The sequence below is a fragment of the Primulina eburnea genome, chromosome 18 (assembly GCF_022965805.1).
Source record: "Primulina eburnea isolate SZY01 chromosome 18, ASM2296580v1, whole genome shotgun sequence".
NCBI classification, from domain to species: Eukaryota; Viridiplantae; Streptophyta; class Magnoliopsida; order Lamiales; family Gesneriaceae; genus Primulina; species Primulina eburnea.
This window is the reverse complement of record NC_133118.1, coordinates 27,613,811-27,636,274: the sequence shown is the minus strand read 5'-3', so window position 1 is coordinate 27,636,274 and position 22,464 is coordinate 27,613,811. Positions and strand designations below refer to the sequence as shown.

The window sequence follows — 22,464 nt, the reverse complement described above, 5'->3', positions numbered from 1 at the left end:
AAATGTCACGTCCTACATAGAAAACAAATAAGATTAGTGTTTCAAATGAGATATGTCAAAATGGGTTAGCGGGTGGGATGTCCCACAATCCGTCACGACGGCGGGATGGGCCGATCAGACAGACCTAATTTATTTTACTTTGAAACATGCCTCGATCCACGATTAGACGGGATGGGGTTGGCGGGGTGGGTTACTCTGCTGTTTTGGGAGAAAATTGTTAACCCAACTCACTTATTTTATATGATATGATGGACCGGGCCAACCTGACATACTTGCCCTATTTTAACTCATCTATTTTAAAGTAACAAAAATAATCAAGTCACATTCCCATACGCTGTTATGCAGCCCTTTCTACAAGCTACAAGGATAATGCTGCATGATACCATCAGACACAGAACCTGAGCTTGAGCTAGTGATTGAGCTTTAGTCTCGCACATCATGAAGGTCGCATCGGGTGCCATAGAGCCGTGATTCTTCCATATTCGTTGTCGCGAGGAGCTGGTGGCAAGGGTGGAGCCTTTCATTAAACAGAATACAGTATGAGAACCAGGATGACTTGTAGTGACTTGGTGACATAGCAATAAGACTCGATGATGTGCCAAATCCAAGGAGCATAAGAACACTGACACTCACAAATAGATACAATCCGGATCGGCGGATCACGATTTGATGGACTAGATTCATCTGGACAGAAGGGATGCATCGGAAGGAAGTGCACGGATATGCGCAAAAGAACGCGATATGTAGTGCAAGGCTGTTAACAAATGGATAATACTTGAAGAATTCTTGAGAATAATTCCATTACATACAGTTGCATTGCATTTGTGCATTAGTTTTTTGTGTCTGAAAATGTGTTCAAAAAACAGCTAAAAGATCGAGCTTTTCTTATGGCTTATATCGCAACTAAATTAAAAGGAAATTCGTTATATCTTGAGAGACGTGGTTATATTGCATAATCACTACGCGTCGAGCAATTTAATTGATTTCAACTCTTGCCTAGACTTTAAATCAACATCTTGTCCGGATAACTTAATCCCTTTTTGGTAACCAAACACGAATCTTTCGATTCATTTGGCTCTCATGCTCAAAGTTAGGACAACTTAACAAGCAAAATACACTTGATAATTGAAAACTAAGTGCATGATTGTTAACTAGGCAAACATTAAATCTCAATATTAGAGGTTGATTTCATATTTTTAGAGGGTGAAACTTAGATTTTGAGAAAATTATTCACGAAATTTAAAATTTTTCGACACGGAGCAAAGCATCCTCTATGGTGCTACTGGCTAGCTACCAGCAGCAGGAAGGCAACTTGAAGGAGAAAGTAGAGGGAAGATGGCCTGTTCTTCGTATATAATCTGCTCTTTCTGATGTCTTCACAGCCATTTCGTTCAGTTTGGCCTCGGCATTTGCTCGTTGCTCCTCGGCCATCCTCCTGGTTGCTGCAAGCTTGTTCGTGTACTTCTCTTGGGCTCGAGATTTCAATCTCTCGGCTTTCGACTACAAGTGAAATTGTGAATCTTTCAACACTTTTACTTATGGAATGTGTGGCGATAAGATGTTGTATAGAAGTAGTTAATTCTAGTGTTATACCTCTGTCTTTCTCATTTCCATTTCAGCTATCCTTTTCTGATGATTCTCCCAAGCCTGAATCTTCACCTCTTCGCGCTTGTACCTAAGAAGATCCATCGAAGGATGTGAAAAATATGCTAAACAATTAAAACTCGGAACAGAATCCATGAAATCAATCATCACCTTGCCATGTATTTTGCCCGTTCGGCCTTCGTCCCAAGCAGTTGCTCGAATTTCCAGAGCATTCAGGTTTCTTGATTGATCAGTAGTCTTGCTCATGTTCTCAGCGATGTTATCGAGTTCTTGTTCTTCTACATTAGCTTTTCTTGCTGCCCTTTTCGGCTCGTTTTTCGCCTCACATTCGGGTGCCATTGTTACCCCCCCATTTTGACACCTCAAAGAACTGGATGGCTCTGATGCTATAGGACTCCTTGGAGCCGGAGTATTGGACCGAATCGGGGTACCCGCTCTGGATGGCTCTTGGCTAGCAATCGGTGTCATTTCTGTTCCCATATCTCTGACACACACAGATCTCACAACTGATTTAGAACTGTCAACAGGCTTGCTGATTCGCCATACCGACTCATCGCAGTCCATGGTTTTGGTTTCGACTTCATCTCGATTCATGCTCTCCGAGCCAGGGCAGTCGTTTTCGACCTCCTCTTCACCGCTTGAGTAGTCTTTCTTCGGCACAGGCACAATCAATCTCCGGTCATCCGCATTCGAATTACGTGGCGAGGCCTTGGCCTGATTCTTCTCCCCCCTGGACAGATTCACCAGCCACTTCTGAGCATCGTCCCATTTCGAAGGCGTCGGCTTTCCCAATGCCGTCCGATGATGATGCCCATTTCTCTTGTGAAAATCGAAACTTATGCAACTCCCACCGGATATCTCCTGTGTAGTGCCATTGTTCAAGCATCCCTTATCCTCTACACCTCTCATTTTCACAGTACTCAATCAATCTAACTCAAAACAACCTCCACACTTCGAAATGCACCCAAAAAAGAACAAAACCAATCAAGTAGAAATAATTAAAGAAGGAACAAATTCTGCACATTCTGTGAGGCATTCATTCATTTGATATTCCCATTGGATTCACCGAAGAAAAGCAGCAAGGCAAAGCAAATGGTGCAGCCCGGCAGGGAATAAAAACTCGAGAAAACAAGAAACTTTCGAGGATGGCAGACTTGGGAAATGTAGTTCAGATCCACCGACTACTGCCAAAACAAAAAAAAAAAAAAAAACCCATTAATTAATTCCACTGTGCCAACACATGCATGGTAGTGAGAACAAAGTTCGATTCTTGACAATAAAATACTCCAAAAATCTCAAACGCAGCAGCCCTTTTGTCACCAAAAGCAGAAAAACCACACTGAGGTGGGTTCAAACTTACCTTGACATCTTTTACTCACAGAGGAATCTTTTGAAAGAGTTCCAGTATCGCTGCTAGACATTTAAGTGTCACAAGTCTGTCATTTCTCAGATGTTTCAGAGTAATTTAATCAAAGGAATCAGTGTACATGTAAGCAAAATATAATACGTAAATCTAAACCAAAAGTTAAAAAATGCATGGAAATGTCAGGTATTTGAAGAGCTGGATATTATACACAAGAATCCAATGGGATGGTGGCAAGTGGATGGGATTCAGAATTTGATAATTTAATGTGTCAGGATCAGTTCGGGGGGCCATTTAATTTTGATAGCGAAAGCTGTGATAATTTTTTCTCAGATATTTCACATGGAGAGGATTGGAAAGATAAATGCGGTGTCTGCTATATATATCTACATGAATTAAAAAAGAGAGAGGTTTTTAATTGGAAAAAGGCTCAAATTCAGAAAGGTTTTTGATTTGACGTGTAATATTATCAATCTCTTGATAAATTAAAATAACACATTCACACCATCAAAAACAACACATTCACAATTGGTCAATGGTCATATTTGATTCTTCGTACTAGCAATTCTCGGACGAGCTTGTCACACTATGGCTTGTGTAGTGTAATTTACATGACTAAAGTTGTTGACAAGCTACTGCGTCCGCCAATGTGTTTTACCGTCAATGTGTTTACCCAATACACACCAAAAGATAACGGATAAATATTCAATCATCGCAAGTTCAAACTTCATTATTCAATACAGTACTCTAATGGTCATCCTTTTGTTTGATCTCCCAGTTAACGATGTCGGTTTTCAACACGATCAAAAATTGTAACATAAGATCTCAAACTCGAAAAAAGAAAAGCAAAATCTCAGATTTATGGATCATTTCAAAATTTGTCATAGGATAAAAATCAAGTGGCACCACAAAAGTTCAGGTAAACGAACTAGTCATGCTAGCTACTTGAGCTCGTAGATCATCGGCCTCATCGATTTTCACACAATCCATACTGATGAAATACGCGTGTGCTCGAGTCGCTAATACAAACATTTAACAAATGCTTACAAAAAATAATTTAAAAGTTTATTATTGGAAGCCCATGTGCATAATTGCTCTCCAAACCAAGTTTGACATTGCCATTTCTGTATATTAGTGAAAGAAGGCCATGTGCATTGCCTTAGGAATCCAAAGATGTCATTAATGCCATGTTTGTATATGTCCATGAAAGGCCACACTTAATTTTTTTTAAATTTAATTAGAGGATTTATAACGTGGCAAAGGAATTAAATAATTAAGCCAATGGATTATTTTAATGGGTCTACAAATGGAATATAGGATAGGGATAAATAACTTGTGTGAGACGGGGTCGTATTTTATAAGACAGATCTCTTATTTGGATCATCCATAAAAAATATTACTTTTTATGCTAAGAGTATTACTTTTTATTGTGAATATCAGTAAAGTTGACCCGTCTCACAGATAAAGATTCGTGAGACCGTCTTACAAAAGATCTACTCTAGAACATAAGAACCAAGTATGTGGCGTGACTTGTCAATGTATGACCATGTTATGCATCTATCCCATCAAGAAACAATATCCCAGTAAATAGTACTTGTGAAAGTGATTGCTCTACTCCTTACTATATTGTCTAAAATGGTAAAAAAAAAAAAAGAAAATTTTTTATTCTTGGCAATGCCAGCAGTAAAAGATAGCAACTTTTCATCAAATTTTGGGCTACTGGTATGCACTTGACAGTTCTCTCGGATCCTGGATCAAAATGGGAATCATCACTTGTCAAATAGTTAAATGTAATTAGTTGGATTTATCTGATGAATTGTGCTCTTATTTTTTTTCAGAATCGAATAAATTTCAGTTCAAATAGGTTCAAACATTTTTTTTACTCACGGGATGAGTAAAGAGAGCCAAAATAATAAAGAAAATTCAAAGTTTCAGAAGATGAGGAACACAAAATGTATTATAATGTATATCTAAAATGATCTCAAGGAGTAAATGTCCCCCACCTCCTCCAATCCTTGAGATTTTGAATGGGTTTGGGTTGTATTGAATGTACAACGAATTTAACATCCTTTGAGTCGAAGTTGTCGCACCACCTTTAAGTCTAATAATTTACATTGGTTTCACTCGTGTGTTGTTGGATTTTGACAAGAATCTCCAGACAGTGTTCCCATTTTTATGTTTTTACTGTGGATATGGGGTTAAATTCCAAATTTTAGCCACTGGATCGAAAAATCGAGTGAAAAATGAGGAACCCACATGATCCAACGTGTTTGAAGACATCGGGTGAAGAGCTCCAGGAGGAGGCACAGCATTAGCACCCATACTATTGCCATTCAAGTGATGCACAGAGTGTAAAGAATTTAAAGAGGAAGTCTCAAAGTTTCATCTTGAATGATCCCAAATATGGTAATGCATCGTGATAGAGCACTGTTCAGCAAGGCATGTGGTTTTCCACTACAATTTGAATCGGTTCTGATATCTACAATTCATCAAATCAAACATAAACCAATAAAGGTACCTTCAAGCTAATTATTGTCCTTGTTCGTGTCGAAAGAAGACATATCACAACTACAAGCTGAAAAGAAATAAGTTATAGCCCATCTTGAAGAGTTTTCCAAGTTAAAGGGATATTATGGGACCTGATCTGTGGTTATATCAATTGTAAGATGCATCAAACCCACATCGCTGCCACATGTTGACGATTGGTGACAGTGTCAAGCTTGGCTACTAGAGCCACCGATCAAATGAATGATTGTTGCAGTAAAAAGTCCCAACAATGCTCCAGCAATGACCTGACGTACGAACATATTTCAGAACAAAATGATCCCAGATTTTGTAAGAATCAAGATAACTTCGGATCATACAGGAAATGATGGTTAGTTGTCTTAATTAAGTGAAATACTGAAACCATCTTTGGCCTCAAACCCCATCCAAGCGTGGAAGAGAGGATTCGTGGCACTTAAAATATAGCGAGGTTTCAAAAAATTGTTGCACTGTTATATAGGTTACAACTTTGGTAGAGTCACTGCACTATTATGCAAATAGTAATGAGATCCTTTATGGTACCTGAGAAGGAGTGTGGCCAAGAAGTTCACGCAGAGGTCGGCTCTCAGCAAGAGGATGTTCAGCTGGAAGTTCGCATACTATTTGATTTAGAACCTGACATTGGCAATTTGGAGGTGTTTCACGAATAAACATAGCATTAGAAACTCATATACATGTAATTTATATGGGGTATATGTTTAGCTTTCTTAACTTTACAAGCGAAAATAGGTGGGGATGATTGGATATTTGCACAGGTATTGTATGTAATGGACAAACAAAATCCACTCACACCTCTGCTTGACGTCCAGCGTGTAATCTTACACCAGTTGCATCATACATCACCTGTCATGATTGATTGGTAAGACAAATCTACTGTAACAACATTCATAGCTAAGAGCAATTACTCATTTCCAACACCAGACAGTTAATATAGCTGCAGATGAAAATTATTGGACATTTAGGCATTCTCTAATGTGAGTGGTCTCAAAGGAGGAAACAGGCATATGCCATTCTGACATCCTCAGGTAGCGAATGGATCATTATCCAACTCTCTTTCCGATGTTATGTTGCAAAACATGTCCATGTTTTGAAATCTATCCCAATTCGGACGAAACACGGATTAGGAGAATTAGATGGAAATGATCTGTTATCAACATTATTTCATTAACATTCTGCCTATGTTATCTCTATCTTCCAACTGAGTTTTGATATTCAAAAAGTGCCTGTTTTAACCTCTCACCCTTTTCCGTTCAAATAAGAATAGCTAACCAGAAATAAAAGGATAAACCTAACCTTTAAACAAAACCCTTGACATTTTTCACTTCTTTTGGAAACACAACCTCAGCAATTGAAAAACTGAAGCACTCAAAAGTTAAAAGTGTCACGCCATTGTTGATTCCCAACAATATGTAGACACACGTTTAGATTCCAATTTAACTCTCAAGGATTCCATCAAATCGAGAAGAACTGGGCCAATCGAATTTGATACTTACCATGTCGTCGGTTGCTAAGATAAAATGCATTTTCTTACAGGAAATGTAGAAACACATGGTCGCAAAAGGAAAAAAAAAATCAATAGAAACCATACCACGCAAGCCAGTATAAATGCAGTAGCAAACAGTGATCCTCCAAAACCGTCTTGCAAACCAACAGCCAGTGCAAGAGCGACTACTGTTGCTGAATGAGATGATGGCATGCCACCAGATCCAACAAGTTGCTTAAGGTCCCAATGGTTTTCCTTGTACCTACAGAAATACAACTGCCTTAAAACTTTCAGAAATAAGAACACACTCAGTCACACAAATATGTGTTACAGTTTAACAACCAGAAAATACAACATTCACAACTAATGTAATTCAAAAACAAGATCTGTCCTGAAAAACCAGCAGATGTACCAATGGACTATTTTGTTTGTTGTGCTTCCAGTTCACAACTGAACACAAGCCCGGTCGAGCAAATGTTGCAGCCGATACTTTGTCATGTGTTTATGAAGATGTTGACCGTGGAATAGATAGTCATTTTTTGGCTATAACAAGTCCAATTTTTTCTATTCTTACGGAGATACGAAAGATGAATACAGACGATGCTCACTTACGAGATTTACATCATCGCTTTCATTCTGGGGTCTTTACCAATGGTGCTTACAAGGTACAAGATGGAATTTTATTCTGTAAGGGCAAACTTTATTTGTCTTCTGAATCACCATTATTATGCACATGCATTATCAAAGATTACGATGAAACGCCGATAGGAGGTCATGCTGGGGTTGCAAGAACTTTGGCCCATGTTATGGCTAAATTTTCTGGCCCACCATGAGTCAGGATGTGAAAGAATATGCGTACCGCTGCTCAATATTTCAACATGTTAAGTACTCTACAGCCCTGCCATATGGTTTGCTCCAACCGCTGCCAATTCCCGACCAACTTTGGGATGATTTATCTCTTGATTTTATTGTCAAACTTCCCAAATCCAAAGGATATACAGTTATTCTCGTGGTGGTGAACCGATTGTCCAAATACGCACATTTTGGTTACTAGCAAGAAGCACGTGCGATGCACGTAAATATTAATTATTTAATAAAAATTAAAATTTGACTTTTTTTAAAAATAATTTGATTCATTTTTTTATTTATATTGATTTAGTCTTTTGTCATATTAGACGAATAAATTAATTAAGAACTTATATACTTTACTTTCAAAATTGTTTCTCAAACTGAAATTCAAGTCGTTAATTTTATGTTATATAATAAATTATAATTAGCATAATATATAGAATGAATTGAACTGAAACAAATGTTGAAAATATATATATCTAAGAACCACGTATAAGGTATAATAACCTAAAAATCAACCAGATTATGGATTTTATAAATGCATAAATCATAATTTATATAAGTGAAGCACACTAAGGACAAATAATTGTCAATTTAAAATATTTATGACTAACTCGTCAAAATATTATCAAAAGTAATGAAATAATAATAATTGATAATAAAATATAACCTATAATACTCAAAATTTGCTTTTAAAATTTGTTTTCAATCATTTTTACACGGTTGAAAGATTTTCTCAAAGGGTTATAAATATTAACCACGTGAAAAGTGTGAAAGACGGTTCAATATTTCTAATGATATTTTCAACCAGTTGACAATCTAAACAACAAGATATAGTTTGAAGAGTTAGTCTCATGTGAGACCGTCTCACGGATCTTAATCCGTGAGACGGGTCAACCCTACCCATATTCAAATAAAAAGTAATATTCTTAGCATAAAAAGTAATACTTTTTATGGATGATCCAAATAAGGGATCCGTCTCACAAATACGACCCGTGAGACCGTTTCATACAAGTTTTTGCCTAGTTTGAAATGTAAAAACTTGTGAATAGTAAAGACACGGGAATTTTATGGATGTAAAACACTCACACGTCACTCCTTCCTCTGTAAAAAGGATTCCACTAAAAGACTTTGTCTTATATATATATATAAATATATATATTTATAAGTGCGACTAAAATATTTAAACTTCTTATTATAGCTAACTATTTTAATTTTTCTATTTGATTCGTATTTTATGATATTATTAGTATATTAAAATTCATAATTATTGATATAAATTATAATAAATAATTTATTAAATTCTTTACTTTCAATTCTTAGTTAAAAAATAATAAAATATATTAGTATTAAATTTCATATTATTATATTATTATATACTTATCATGTTATTGTACTATTGCATATATAATTATTTTTTTCTTATATCTTCATGTGATACTATAATTTATTACTTAATTAGAAATTACACTAAAATATAATTACAAAATTGCATTAAAATAATAAAATAACATGTAGAAAGAAAATTAAAAGGATAAAATATTTAAACTTAGTATAAAGATGGATTATTTGAGAAAGTTAATTTAGGAATTACATTTTATTCTTGAAGTGATATAAATTATTACAATGAATGTATATTGTAGTGATAATTCATTAGCAATTGTTAGACTATTAATTATATATGATGTGGAATAATTAGGCTACTAATTAATTATATATTAGGTGGAATAAATAAAAAAAATTGATATTTTCTTTTTACACTTACAACAATTAGAAATTTACAAATATATCTTTATTGAATTTTTGGATTTGTATTGATGAGGATGTCATTTTTATCTTTTGACAATTGAAAAAATTGTCAATTATCTACACTTACGTAGGTTTATAGATAAAAAAAATATATTTTTATTATCAAACATATATTCATTTTTAATGCATAGATTTCCCATAAATTATGTAGAAAATTTCCATGCAATTAATCTAACAACACACAATTTAAGGGGATGGTAGAAAATTTACAATGAAAAACTTTGTTATTATTTTTACATTTTTATAAGTATAATAGTTAAATATATATTCTTTTAATATTTTTAATGATTTTTTAAAATTAAAAAAAGCTATTGTTTTAATATTTTTTCTAAGAATTATGTATCAAGAAAATATTATTTCTCTAATGTATTTTTATTATAAAATATTTATTCAATTTTTATGTAACATTATTTTCAAAGATTCTTATGTTGCAATTTTTTATTAAAAAATAAAAACACTATTTTAATCCTTATGTATTTAATGATTGTGTAATTTTCATGCAATTAATCTAACAATACACAATTTATGAGAATAGTAGAAAATTTACAAGGAAAATTTTGTTATTCTTTTTGTACTTTTATAAGTATAATAGTTAAATATATATTCTTTTTAATATTTTTTGTAAGAATTATGTATGAAGAAAATATTATTTTTCTAATATATTTTTTATTATCGAATATCGATTCAATTTTTATGTAATATTATTTTCAAAATTTCTTATTTTACAATTTTCTATTAAAAAAATAAAAACACTATGATCCTCATGTGTTTAATGAGTTCAAAAAAATAAATACCTCAATTAAATACATAATCAATACATTACAAATCCATTATCCCAAATTTGTCCCTAAATTTTATATATTTTTTCCACCAATGCCCATGTAATTAATACAAACAATGCATAGTTTTTGGGCAATGTAGTAAAATCACAATCAAAAAACTTTGTCCATCATCCACACTTTTATAGGTATATAGATTGCTATAACGGTGGCTGATTTGTTCAATAACCTGGTGGTCCGTTTGCACGGTATTCCAAGATCTTTGGTTCCAGATCGTGACCCAATTTTCACTAGTCAATTTTGGAAGCAGCTATTTGAATTGCAAGGGGACTACTTTACGCATGGCAACTGCTTATCACCCAGAAATAGATAGACAAAGTGAGGTCCTTAATCGATGCTTAGAAGATTACTTGAGGGCATTTGTGGCTGATACACCCCACAAGTGGTATTTCAGTCTTGGGCCGGGCAAAATATAGCTATAACACCGCTTTCCACTCATCTATTGGCATGTCACCCTTTAAAAGCTTTATATGGGAGGGAACCTCCTTCAATTCCCGGCTATTTATGCAGTAGTTCACATAATGATTCTTTAGACTCTACACTAAGCACACGGAATGTTATTCTATAAACTCTTAAAGAATAACTTCATCATGCACAAAACCGCATGAAAATTCAAGCTAACCGCCACCACAAAGAATTACATCTTGAACCTGGTTCCTTCGTGCTGGTAAAATTGCAGCCTTACCGCCAAATATCAGTTGCAAAACGCAACAATTACAAGCTGAGTTATCGTTATTTATGTCCCTTAAGCATTCTAGAGCGTGTTGGTTCTGTGGCTTACAAATTAGAATTATCTATAGGTAGCAAAATTCGCCCCGTTTTTCATGTATCTCGACTGAAACATTTGAAGGACCATTGCCAAGTGCCCCTCTTGTTCTTCCCGCAGTGGTTGTGGCAAATAAGTCCGTTTGCTTTCCTTCAGCTATTTTAGCACAACGCAAGCTCTTTAGGAAAGGTACACTGGTTCATCAAATCCTTGCTCAGTGGTCCAATTATGCACCTGAGGACTCCACGTGGGTTGATTTTTTCAACATTTGGTCATGAATTTCCCCAACTAGACCATGGGGACAAGGTCACTTTCAATGGAGAAGGGAATGATAGTCCATTGAAGATAGCATTGACAACACCATGGCCCAAGAAGTTGTAAGAAAGCGGGCTGAAACTAAAGAGGCCCATTCTGAAGAAATTATCGATGATTATTCTCGAGAACTTGGAAATACCAATGAAATTGGGAAAGCTTCAGAAGCACATAAAAAAGAAACAAAGCAAGCCAACCATCGGTAAGGACTTGTACAGCTCCACGTTGGATGAAGGATTACGTTCCCATGTAGCATGTTAAGATATAGAATTTTAAGAGTTGCTAATTACTGCTTAGAAAACTATATGCATATGGGTTTGTGATTGGGAGAACCGAAAACGAGAATTTCTTTACACTCTCTATCCCTCTCTTCTCATCTCTCATTCTGTGTTTTATTTTCTATTCTACATATTTATGGTTATTCTTCATTTGATTCTTGAAAGTGAGTTAGATTGACATAGTTGGAGTCGACCTCACTCAAAGAAGGTTTAAAATATCGAATCTAATTAACTAGATTCTATGGAATAAGTTTCGAATTATCATCATGGAGCCACAGTCTTCAACAGTTCTTGGTGCTTACTTTGATCCTTGATTGTTTCTTGTTTCCATGTAAGTGATTTAATATCTTAATTTGTATAATATTTTGAATAAGTATAAATCTGTCTGATGGCTCTCAAGACCCTTCTTTTAAAATTCCCCGACCACGACCATATAGATATTTTGTCAGCTATACACTTGAATCCAAGCTAAAGCGGGAAGCTGCAGAACCGCCAATAACGTAAGATGTAACAGAATTTTAGAAAGTTCACACATAAAAAGAAACTATACCAGACACATAAGATCTGATTCTTGATTACACCTAAACAAATTGAAACAATCAGAACCGAAGCAAATGAACACCAACCTAGATCATAACTCCAACATTTCTTGAATAAATTTAACTTTCACATAAATCCACCAAAGAATAGCAAAGAAACACACATAATAGACGAGATTTACCAGGAAGTGACGAGCTTTATGGACTGGGCGATAGCAAACGCCAAGAGGGCAGACATCAACGGGCAATTCGTCAAAAATGAGGACGAATCATACGAGGTGGTCGCTCCAGCTGCTGCTGCAGTTGACTTTTGCATCGAATCTTGGATCATTCCCATGTTCGATCCCACCGTTTCATCCATTCCCATCAATTTTTATCTGTCTTTCGTCCTTCTCCAATCCTCAAAATTGACTTTTATATCAAAAACCGATCTGGGCTCCAATTATTTACGTCCTTTTCTTCATCAATCTTCAACTACGTATAGATTCAGGTAAATAATTGCGCTCTAGACGCCTATTTTTGACGTTTTCAGTTCAAGAGAAGGGAGAAAGAGACAAAACGGGGGCTGAATCAATCTTGGGAAGAGAAGCGAGAGGAGTCAGAGGATTTGTTCGACTCTTCAACAATCAACAAATCGTGTGTTTTCACGAGTGATGTTCGGCTTTTTGGTTGGAAATGGACGAAGCTAAATATGGATTCAAACATAACTATTGGATAATAGATAGTTTTCAAAAACATATGTGAGAGGGTTTTACGGGTCATATTTGTGAGATGGATCTCTTATTGGATCATCCATAAAAAATATTATTTTTTATGCTAAGAGTGTTACTTTTTATTGTGAATATGATGAGTAGGGTTGACCGTCTCACAGATTAGGATTCGTGAGACGGTTTCACATAAGACTCACTCATTTATTAATTATTAATTAAGATTTGTATTGGAAAATATATTTTGAATATTTCAAATTTATATTTACTGATAACAATTGGAATTGTTTATGAATATAACTGAATAATTTGAGCTTATTTAGAACTCGAGTTCTAATAAACCAACAATATTTTATAATTTGATTTCGAATCGAGCTCGATATTAAATATATTATTTTTTTTAATGAATTTGAGTCTTATTTGTTTTAAAAATTTGGCTCTAAGTGATAAGTGTTAAAATAATGGTTGAGATTATTCGTATCTTTTGCTCACATATTACCATCGAAAAGAAAAAGAGTAGGTCTCATGTGAGACCGTCTCACGGATCACAATCTGTGAGACGGGTCAATCCTACTCATATTCACAATAAAAAGTAATACTCTTAGCATAAAAAGTAATACTTTTTCATGGATTATCCAAATAAAGATCCGTCTCACAAAATACGACCCGTGAGACCGTCTCACACAAGTTTTTGCCAAAGAAAAATTAGCAATATAGTGAATATATTTATAAATAAGAGTGGGTCTCATGTGAGACCGTCTCACGGATCATAATCTGTGAGACGGATCAACCTTACATATATTCACAATAACAAGTAATAATAGACCGAAGATGCAGAGTATATGATTTGATATTTTGATCCAACTAAAATTAAATTGTTTTTCTTTTCAACTTTCTCTCCTGCTCTGCAAAATATATAAAGTAATGTTATGTGCTTGCAAAATGAAGAACCACTACACGAGCAGGACAAAGTAACCAATGTTTCTCTTTGCAATTGTTGGTGTTCTTAAATCTTACGAGCTACGGCGAGTCGGAAAGTGTGTAGAACGTACACCTATCGATGCACCATGGCAAGCTAGCTACAAAGGACAAACAGAAACAGAAAATAAATCTTAGATTAAACGAACATTTTTTTGATTGATCTCATGAAAAAGATTATTTTTGTGCAGCTCGAACATCAAACCTACGTCACCCTGCAGTTAAAAAAACAAGTGAGAAAATTTAAGAACTGGATTTCGTTGCCCTATCATTTACAGAGTCTTGTGTACATTTATGCTTAACAAATGAATAACATTAACACCTAGAATGTTTGTTGTAACAAAAAAAAAACAACTATCATTCCTTCTATTAGCTACAGACAATTTCAGAAATCCTCGTGCTTTAACACTCTAGGCTTACTTCTCTTGTTATTTCACTGATTGGGCTATCATGTGTTGTGGGCTTGTTGTTCTTTTCCTTTAACTTGGAGAACCAACAGTTTTATTGTTATCCTGTTCGGTTGGCCACTGAGAAAAAAGATGAGAACATGCGGGGAGATCAACGAACTAGGAAGGATATGTTTGGCTATGACAACACGACTGTGATCTGTCTGTAATATGTGCTCCTCTGCATAGTTCGCTCCACATGAGTTATTGCTTAATAGTAAGCCATCCACCCGAGGGGACGTGGAAGTTATATCAGATCCTTCCCAACAAAATTCATGAGCTCTGCCTTTGCTGCCTCCATCACCACTTTAAAGTCTATTTGTGCATACCTTCCCCTGAAATTTAGTATAGCAACGACGATTCAGCTCGAGTCTCGAAAAAACAACAGCAGATTACAACTAAAATTTCAGATATATTCAGTTTAATGAGTTGACTGTCCAGTCCTACTACCCCTTCAGTTTATGGATATATAGACTATTGCCCTTTTACGCAGCTATACCAGAAATGAGTTCTTGACCAAGTAGCTGAGGGAAAGGCAGGACTGGAAAGTCCATGGAATATTCTTGCAATTGCCCGAGGAGTAAATTTCGCATGTGAATTACTCCGGAGAAAAACCTGACACCGATAAAGAGACAAAAAGGTTACAACTTTGCCTAATAGTGTCCCTCTCCACCATAAAAAATTAGAAAGCTCAGAAGTTATACCTTCACGTCAGCTCTTAAAAATGGACTGCAGAGGGAAATAATGTTGATGTTAGTCCAATGATACAATAGCTGCTAGGAATTGCAAAAAATTGGCAACAATAGTTTGAACCTGCTTTGATCCATCTGGTTTGTGAGAACATCAGCATCAGCATCCCGAGTGAAGTACTCCATAATTTTTGTCTGCAGACATGCAGTGTGTTGGTTCTCGTAGCAACCTTGGGCCCTGTCACAAAATTTTGTAGCAAAGACTGCAGCATTATATGCTGCATCAATTTTCCGGATCTACATCAAAGGCAGATCAAATGTTACTACAGAAATGCAACTGGTAAATAAAACTAAAGGTGAGCTTAAAGCCAAGCAAGAAGATGTACAAGAAGCATATGCCCCATACAGAATCTTTCACTTGCACCAGATACCCTTCAAGGGGGGAACAGAAAAGGAACAAAAACAAAATGAAAGACCAGAATGAAGGATGAAAGCCGGCCAATAAGATGACAAAGAACAATCACCTTACAGGTCTCGATCTCACGTAGCCAATTAGAAAGGTCTGCTGCCAAAGAACATATATCTTTCGGTACCTCAAGAACTCGATAACAGTAGGCCTGATCTTTTAATTCATACGTAATTTCCCCCTTCAACTGATGCGAGAAAATGTTCTAGTTAATCAATACACTGAAATGTATAATGGTTATGTTGTGTTAGGACAGCAAATATATTACCGTTGGCAGTGCCAAACAATAAGTCCCTTACTCTAGTCATCTAGCATCTTATGTGATCAAGCAAATTTACTTTTCAGGCAAAATTGTTCCTTCTTATATTTTGTCTTTCAAGTCCAATGTGCAATGAGCCGATGACACTATAAGTTATCTATCTATATTATGCATTTATGTGGTAAAGAGAGTCCCTTAAAACAATCGTTTTTCTTGTCTTTATTGTGGCTTTTTGGTTCCCAAAATTATCTGTCCCAATACCATATCATTTAATTAATATATTGATCACATCTGTTGGTTCGAGTGAGAAGAAGTTTGATTACACTTAAGCAAGCTTTCAGTTCTAGTCTTGTCAATCGAACAATCATGCGCTCATGGAGATTTCTCCATAATAGATCTGACCATGCTTGACTCCAGATCAGTTTGTACCAATGGGGCTTTAGGGAGTCTAGACCAGAATATTGTGCACACACACGTACATACATATACCGACAGACATGTATATATCGATTTGGCCGAAATTCTGTGTTAGTGTTATTTTCCATAATATCTTAATTCTAAAAATGTCCTTTATTTTGATAATGATGTAATCCACTACATTTTAAGATTTTAAATACCAATTTCATACGCATAATAATTTTTTAAACATAAACCATGTGTGCAATATTAATAGTTTTAACAAAAAGCAGGAAATTGAATCTTTTAGCTAGGACAAAATGAAAATTGGGTGCGAGAATGAAATAGATTAATACTGTAATATATGAATATTTCAGCTTATTAAGACTTGTTGAGGATAGAGTATCCACTAGATGTTCTATATACCAGACATTGCAGCCAAAAGATTCAGAAAAACATTCTTGGAGCAAATTAAACCAAGCTAACCTTTAGACTCTGCAAATGGTTTGACAAGTCGAAAGTTTCCATTCTAAGGCTATTTGCAATGGACGGCATGTCAAACAGATATTGTCCATCCTTAACCTCAGACCTGTTTATTCAAGTCATATTCAGACGAGGAAATGTTATTCAATCAGAGACTACTTGAGTTATGTCAATATGAACTCGAAAAACGAAATGCTCACTTCTTTAAAATTGCCCCAACCACAGAATCTCCACCTGCAAGCAGTGCTGGCGATGTCTGAAGCAGACAAATAATCAAAATTCCCATGCAGAAAGAACATTAATTCACAAAAGTTTGATCAACATTGTGGTTTTATTAATTACAATCAATTAGAAATAGTTATATGGTAGATCAAATCCCAAAACGCAGCATAAATTATAGTAAAATTACACTTTTTCCCCAACTTCATTGAAAATGATTTATAAATGGAACTGTGGATATGGGATGACTAAATTTATAAGCCCTTGAAAAGCTCTGATAATAACATATAGTACCCACCTGATGAAATTTTAAAGTGCAAGACACTGTTATTTGTGGAAGCAAATGAATGTACTGCACTTCACCCAACTCTAACTGTGTTAATATCGTCAGAATTACCTATAAACCAAGAACAAAATAATACATAAGGATAACATGGTGATCAACAACCAATTTTTTTTTTGTATTTCAAGTAAATTTGTTTGTGGGATCAAGGAACAATATTTCCATAATGTATACTGTGACACCATCTGGAACTATTGGATATAACACCTAAATAAATTTATTCTAACTTGAGAAAGTGAGTGAGGCATTAAGGCTGGTCAATGAGTTTGTTCATGAAAATTAAACCAGAACAAAACTGTGAAGTAGGAACAGCATGGAAAAACTTAAGCGAAAACGGTGAAATAAGAACCTCTTCTTTCATGTCAAAGTTCCGACCTGCAGATTCCTTGACTAGAGAGCAAATTTCATTGTCTGAGAGTCTTCTAGTCATAAAAATGTGGCACAGTAACTTGTTGATAGCATATTCATCGACTCCATCACTGTGAATCAGATTGTGGATTGAAAACCCTAGATTCTCTATTCACCCAAACAGAGGGCTTTACTGCAAAATGCTGTTAATTATACCTGTACATCAAACTCCGAAGCTTATAGTATGAGGTATGATCGAAGAAAAGATGACAATAAGACGATCTGCCATCTCGTCCTGCACGGCCAATTTCCTGAATTGATTGCATGAGACATTTATTTTCAGATGCTTGAATCCTAATAAATTCAAAAGAATAAACTAGCTGAAATGACAAATGAAGCCAAATTTGACCTGAACATACTCTTCCAAGCTTTCTGGTAAACAATAATGAATTACCTGAAACAGTATGGTTCAGAAACTTCATCAATAATTTACATATACGCTAACAGGGTGGAAATGCTTATCATACAGAAATCTGACAACCACTAAAAGCCACACCAGTAAATGTTATAGCAACAGAGAGTTTCAGAAATCTTCGAACATAGAAAAGCTTTGACAAAACAGCTAGATATGTACTTGTGCTAAATGTTAAATATTCCTGAATTTTGTTTCTTGAGGTCTTTTGTCTCACTCCCCGGCTTTTAGAATTAAATATGTGGCAGTTTGGTGATCAGTTAAATCTTGGATTTAGATTCCTTTATAATGATTTCTTTCATTCAAAAAGAAAACCATGATGATAAAACAAGAAGTTTGCAAGTAACAATGTAAAACCAATTTCGAGACTCGAACAAAGGATAATGAAAGATCTGTTTACAGCTCCAACATCTCTTTTATCAAGCCCCATGCCAAAAGCCACTGTTGCAACAACCTTCCCAGAAAGATTTCAAGTCAGTGAAATAAGGCAAGTGTCCAAAAAGAAACACCATGTGAGAAAAGATGAGAATAATTTCCTTACCACTCTTATCTTGTTAGAACAAAATAAATGCTGTATGCGACTCCTATCTTTCGCAGGAAGACCACTGTGGTAACTCTGGGAAAGATTCAAGATTTATTTCATATAGTCAGCCTCCATTTAAATAACTGCCCCTTGAATCAAACTCTGTGTCTTTTGAGCGAATGTATGTTAGCAAGTCTAACCTTTGCTGACATATTGTTATCACAGAGGAATCTGCTTATCATGTCGGTTTCAGACTGCAGATTGAATTTAGAGGCAAAGTTACGTAAGATTCAATATGATAAAAGGAAATAAAATCCAACTTAGTTCACTATGTCATCGTGAGAGAATCAAATGATTAAATTCTAGGCAAACAATAAAAATGGTTGGGAAAGTATACCTGGAATTTACAATATATAATGATGCTTTTGATATCCGAAAATGGAGAAGACTTTAAGAGTGCCATCAAATCCTTCATTCTGTTTAGCGAGAAGCTATTGAGATCCAGCGCTAACAAGACTCTTATGAAGGCAACCTGGCAATGAAAGAAGCCTGTATTTGGACTCACCTGTTTCCACTCACAGAAATCGACAGATGCAGATTTTCCCTCAAGTTGTCCAACTTAATAAGATTTGTTGCAGGAATCTCTAAGGCATGCATTACATCATGCAAAGTTCTGGTTGTTGCAGTTGCACTCATAGCAAGAATGCATCCAGCATTAAGCCTACCATGCAGCAAAGAGCCTTTGAGCCTCATATATGAAGGTCGAAAATTGTGTGACCTGTCCCAAAAAATGAAGCTGAGCTAACTTTGTGAAAGAAAGTTTAAGAAATGTTTGAGTTTGGCAAAAAAGACAACAACAAATCACAGAAAATCAACATGTAGCATTTGTTAGCATGATGATGATAAATAAAGTGCTAAAACAAAAATCTCCAAACACTCACCATTCGGAAACACAGTGGGCCTCATCGATGACCACAAGAGATAATATTGAAGTGCTGGAAAATATTGATATGAATTCTTCATTCAAAAATCTTTCTGGTGAGACAAAAAGGACCTGAATCATGAACTTTTTACATATTATTATTGTATTTTACAATGTATTTTTTCTACTTTTCTACAAAAATTCCATGAAGTTCAGTGAAAAAATAAAATCTGCAAGGGAAAAACAAAAGCCGGTGAAAAGATAAACAGCAGTGCATGGGGAAAAAATACCTTAATAACACAAATTGATTAAAAATCGAATGCATAAGCAGGAAATTTTTAAACAGCTTGATGTGTATGTTATAATAAGTAGTGGCGGAAATGGAGTGTGTATGGAAGGATTTAACATAAGGGAACCTTTATTCCTCCTTCTTGCAGTGACCTGAGTGTTTCTGATGCCTGTTCTGCCGTCTAAGAAAGAAGCAAGAAAATGATAGTAAACAACTTCTACTCACAGATGGACAAACTTAAAAAAAATAAAAACCAAAGTACACACTAAGGAACTGAGAGAGCAACAACCTGACTGCTACATAAGAGACCACCCGGAATCGAGGGAGCTAGCTGCTTGAGCTGATCAATCATCAAAGCTACCAGAGGGCTCACTACAAGCGTGACTCCTGGAAATACCAAAGCAGGCAGTTGGTAACAAAGCGACTTTCCAGCTCCCGTGGGTAAGACCAGCATTGTGGAGTTCCCATTAAGCACCATCTTTATTGCATCCAACTGACCATTCCTAAATGAATCATAACCATGTGTCAACTTCAACAAATTCAACAAATTCTTTTCGGATGCCTCATTTCTCACCTTCATCACGGCCTCTACAATCAGTTCATTATCATCAAAACATAATCCAACTTCCCCCTCTTGGACATCCACAACCAAACCTTCTTCATCAAAAGCCTCACAGTCTTCTCCTTCAACTCTTCTAATTTCTTTAGTTTTTCTATTATATTTCCATCGCCTACTTGATTTACTGAAGCTGTTCTTTTTATTCACATATCTGAACTTTTTCCTCCCGTAGCCGTTAATATTAAGCTTCACAAAATTACCTTCACTTACACATTTAGGCCTTTTCACGGGCAGTGCATCAGGAACATTACCTCCTATCAAATTAAGGCCCTTCCTTCCTTTTCTCTTTGCCATCCCGTTAGCAACAGCTTCGACTTTAAATTCATCGAAATCTGCACTTCTGTCAGAACAACCTTCACCTTTTGTCTGAACCAAAACATCAGCCTGAAAGTTCAGATCTTTAACCCTTGAGCTCGCTAATGAAGCAAATCTGGATGTGCAGTGGCCTCCAGGAAGGAGGAACTCCGAGGCATTCTTGTAATTTTGAAGGTTGTCTGGTTCCTTTATCTGTAAAGGTAAGGCGGAAAACAAATTACACAAGATTTGAGGCTGGGCTTCGACCGGCTCTGATTTAGATGTATTTGACTCCCAATTCGGTTTTGATTTTGAGTTTATCCATGAGATTTTGGGATTCAAAATTAGCCGAGAAGTGGTAGCTGCGGAAGCTGAGATTTTGGTTCTCGCTTTGCTGGAAGACAAAAGGGTCATCAGAGGCTGCGTCCGCCGTGGAACCGAGGTGGTTGGTGGACCACGCGGCGGGCTGGAGGAGATGTGAGATCCGGCGGAGTCTGAATCGGAATCCATCGGAAGATCAACCGAGTGCCGCCACTGGTTGCATACACATCTTCCCGCCAATGTTATTATATAGAGTTTAAATTATTTGACATTTTTTGTTTTTTTGAAAATATTATTTGACATTTTTAATCAATGGATTATTTATATAATTTAATTGTGATGATAATTTCTTTTGCAAATAACTTGATTATATAATTTATCTTTTTTTAGTATATTGTCGATCGTTTGTAATTATTTGATGGTAAAAGTAATATTCTTAGCACAAAAAATAATATTTTTCATGGATGACTTAAATAAGATATATGTCTCACAAAATACGACACTTGATATTGTCTCATACAAGTTTTTCTCTAATAAAAAATAGAACTTAAATATTGATAAAAGATTGATGGCAAAAACTAGTGTGAGACAATCTCACTGGTCGTATTTTGTGAACTGGATCCCTTATTTGGTACATTCATGCAAAAATATTATTTTTTATTATGAATATCGATGAGATTGACTCATCTTATAGATAAAATTCATAAGACTGGCTCTCGAAAGATTTATCAAGTTTGATCATTAATAACATTGGTTTGGTGCCGTCGCTTGGTGGCTTGGAGGAAGATGTACTCAAATAATTTATTATTGAATTGGTACACAATTTTTTTAAAATAAAAAATTAATATATTTAAAATACATTTTAATATTGTAAGTAATTATATTTTGACTATAAAAAATACAAATTTATTTGGACTATAAAAAATACAAATTTATTTTGACTAAATTTATAGATTTATAACCAGAAATATCCATTATTCAATTTCAAAACCAAAATTTTATTAATGGAAAATCCTCTTAAAAGCTTGTCTTAGCTCCTACCAATCTTGAATCCACTAGAACGTCCATTGAATCACATGTTAGTACTAGAGTGAAATATGTTTTTTTTTTTTTAAGTTCGGACAATTGAATTTCGAATTCAAAATATTATTATTAGACGAATTGACGGTAATATGTATGGCGAATAATTTATTGGTTTGTATACAATTAATCATTGTGTGAGACGGTCTCACGAGTCTTATTTTGTGAGACAGATCTCTTATTTGGGTCATACATGAAAAAATATTACTTTTGATCTTAAAAG

The 22,464-nt window shown here is 35.2% G+C and overlaps 2 protein-coding genes and 1 pseudogene across 2 annotated transcripts; all 3 read right to left on the bottom strand.

Annotated features, from left to right (window-relative positions):
• Positions 1-1,125: 1,125 nt before the first annotated feature.
• Positions 1,126-3,217, bottom strand: LOC140819659 (uncharacterized; annotated as a pseudogene).
• A 2,181-nt stretch (positions 3,218-5,398) lies between these two features.
• Positions 5,399-13,074, bottom strand: LOC140819833 (uncharacterized). The gene is made up of 5 exons (XM_073180072.1): positions 12,570-13,074; positions 7,101-7,257; positions 6,305-6,355; positions 6,035-6,127; positions 5,399-5,760 (listed from the first exon to the last, which is right to left on the bottom strand). The coding sequence occupies exons 1-5, from the start codon at positions 12,752-12,754 to the stop codon at positions 5,683-5,685; spliced, it is 564 nt and encodes a 187-aa protein (XP_073036173.1). The 5' UTR covers positions 12,755-13,074; the 3' UTR covers positions 5,399-5,682.
• Positions 13,075-14,555: 1,481 nt separating this feature from the next.
• Positions 14,556-21,387, bottom strand: LOC140820246 (ATP-dependent DNA helicase Q-like 5). Its single transcript, XM_073180586.1, has 19 exons — positions 20,217-21,387; positions 20,055-20,108; positions 19,658-19,770; positions 19,282-19,494; positions 19,114-19,192; positions 18,917-18,970; positions 18,735-18,809; positions 18,594-18,647; positions 18,131-18,175; positions 17,938-18,032; positions 17,723-17,852; positions 17,329-17,427; positions 17,012-17,067; positions 16,815-16,917; positions 15,732-15,860; positions 15,332-15,504; positions 15,223-15,247; positions 15,018-15,133; positions 14,556-14,853 (listed from the first exon to the last, which is right to left on the bottom strand). Exons 1-19 carry the CDS (start codon positions 21,348-21,350, stop codon positions 14,766-14,768), a joined length of 2,835 nt encoding a protein of 944 aa, XP_073036687.1. The 5' UTR covers positions 21,351-21,387; the 3' UTR covers positions 14,556-14,765.
• Between the last annotated feature and the right edge of the window lie 1,077 nt (positions 21,388-22,464).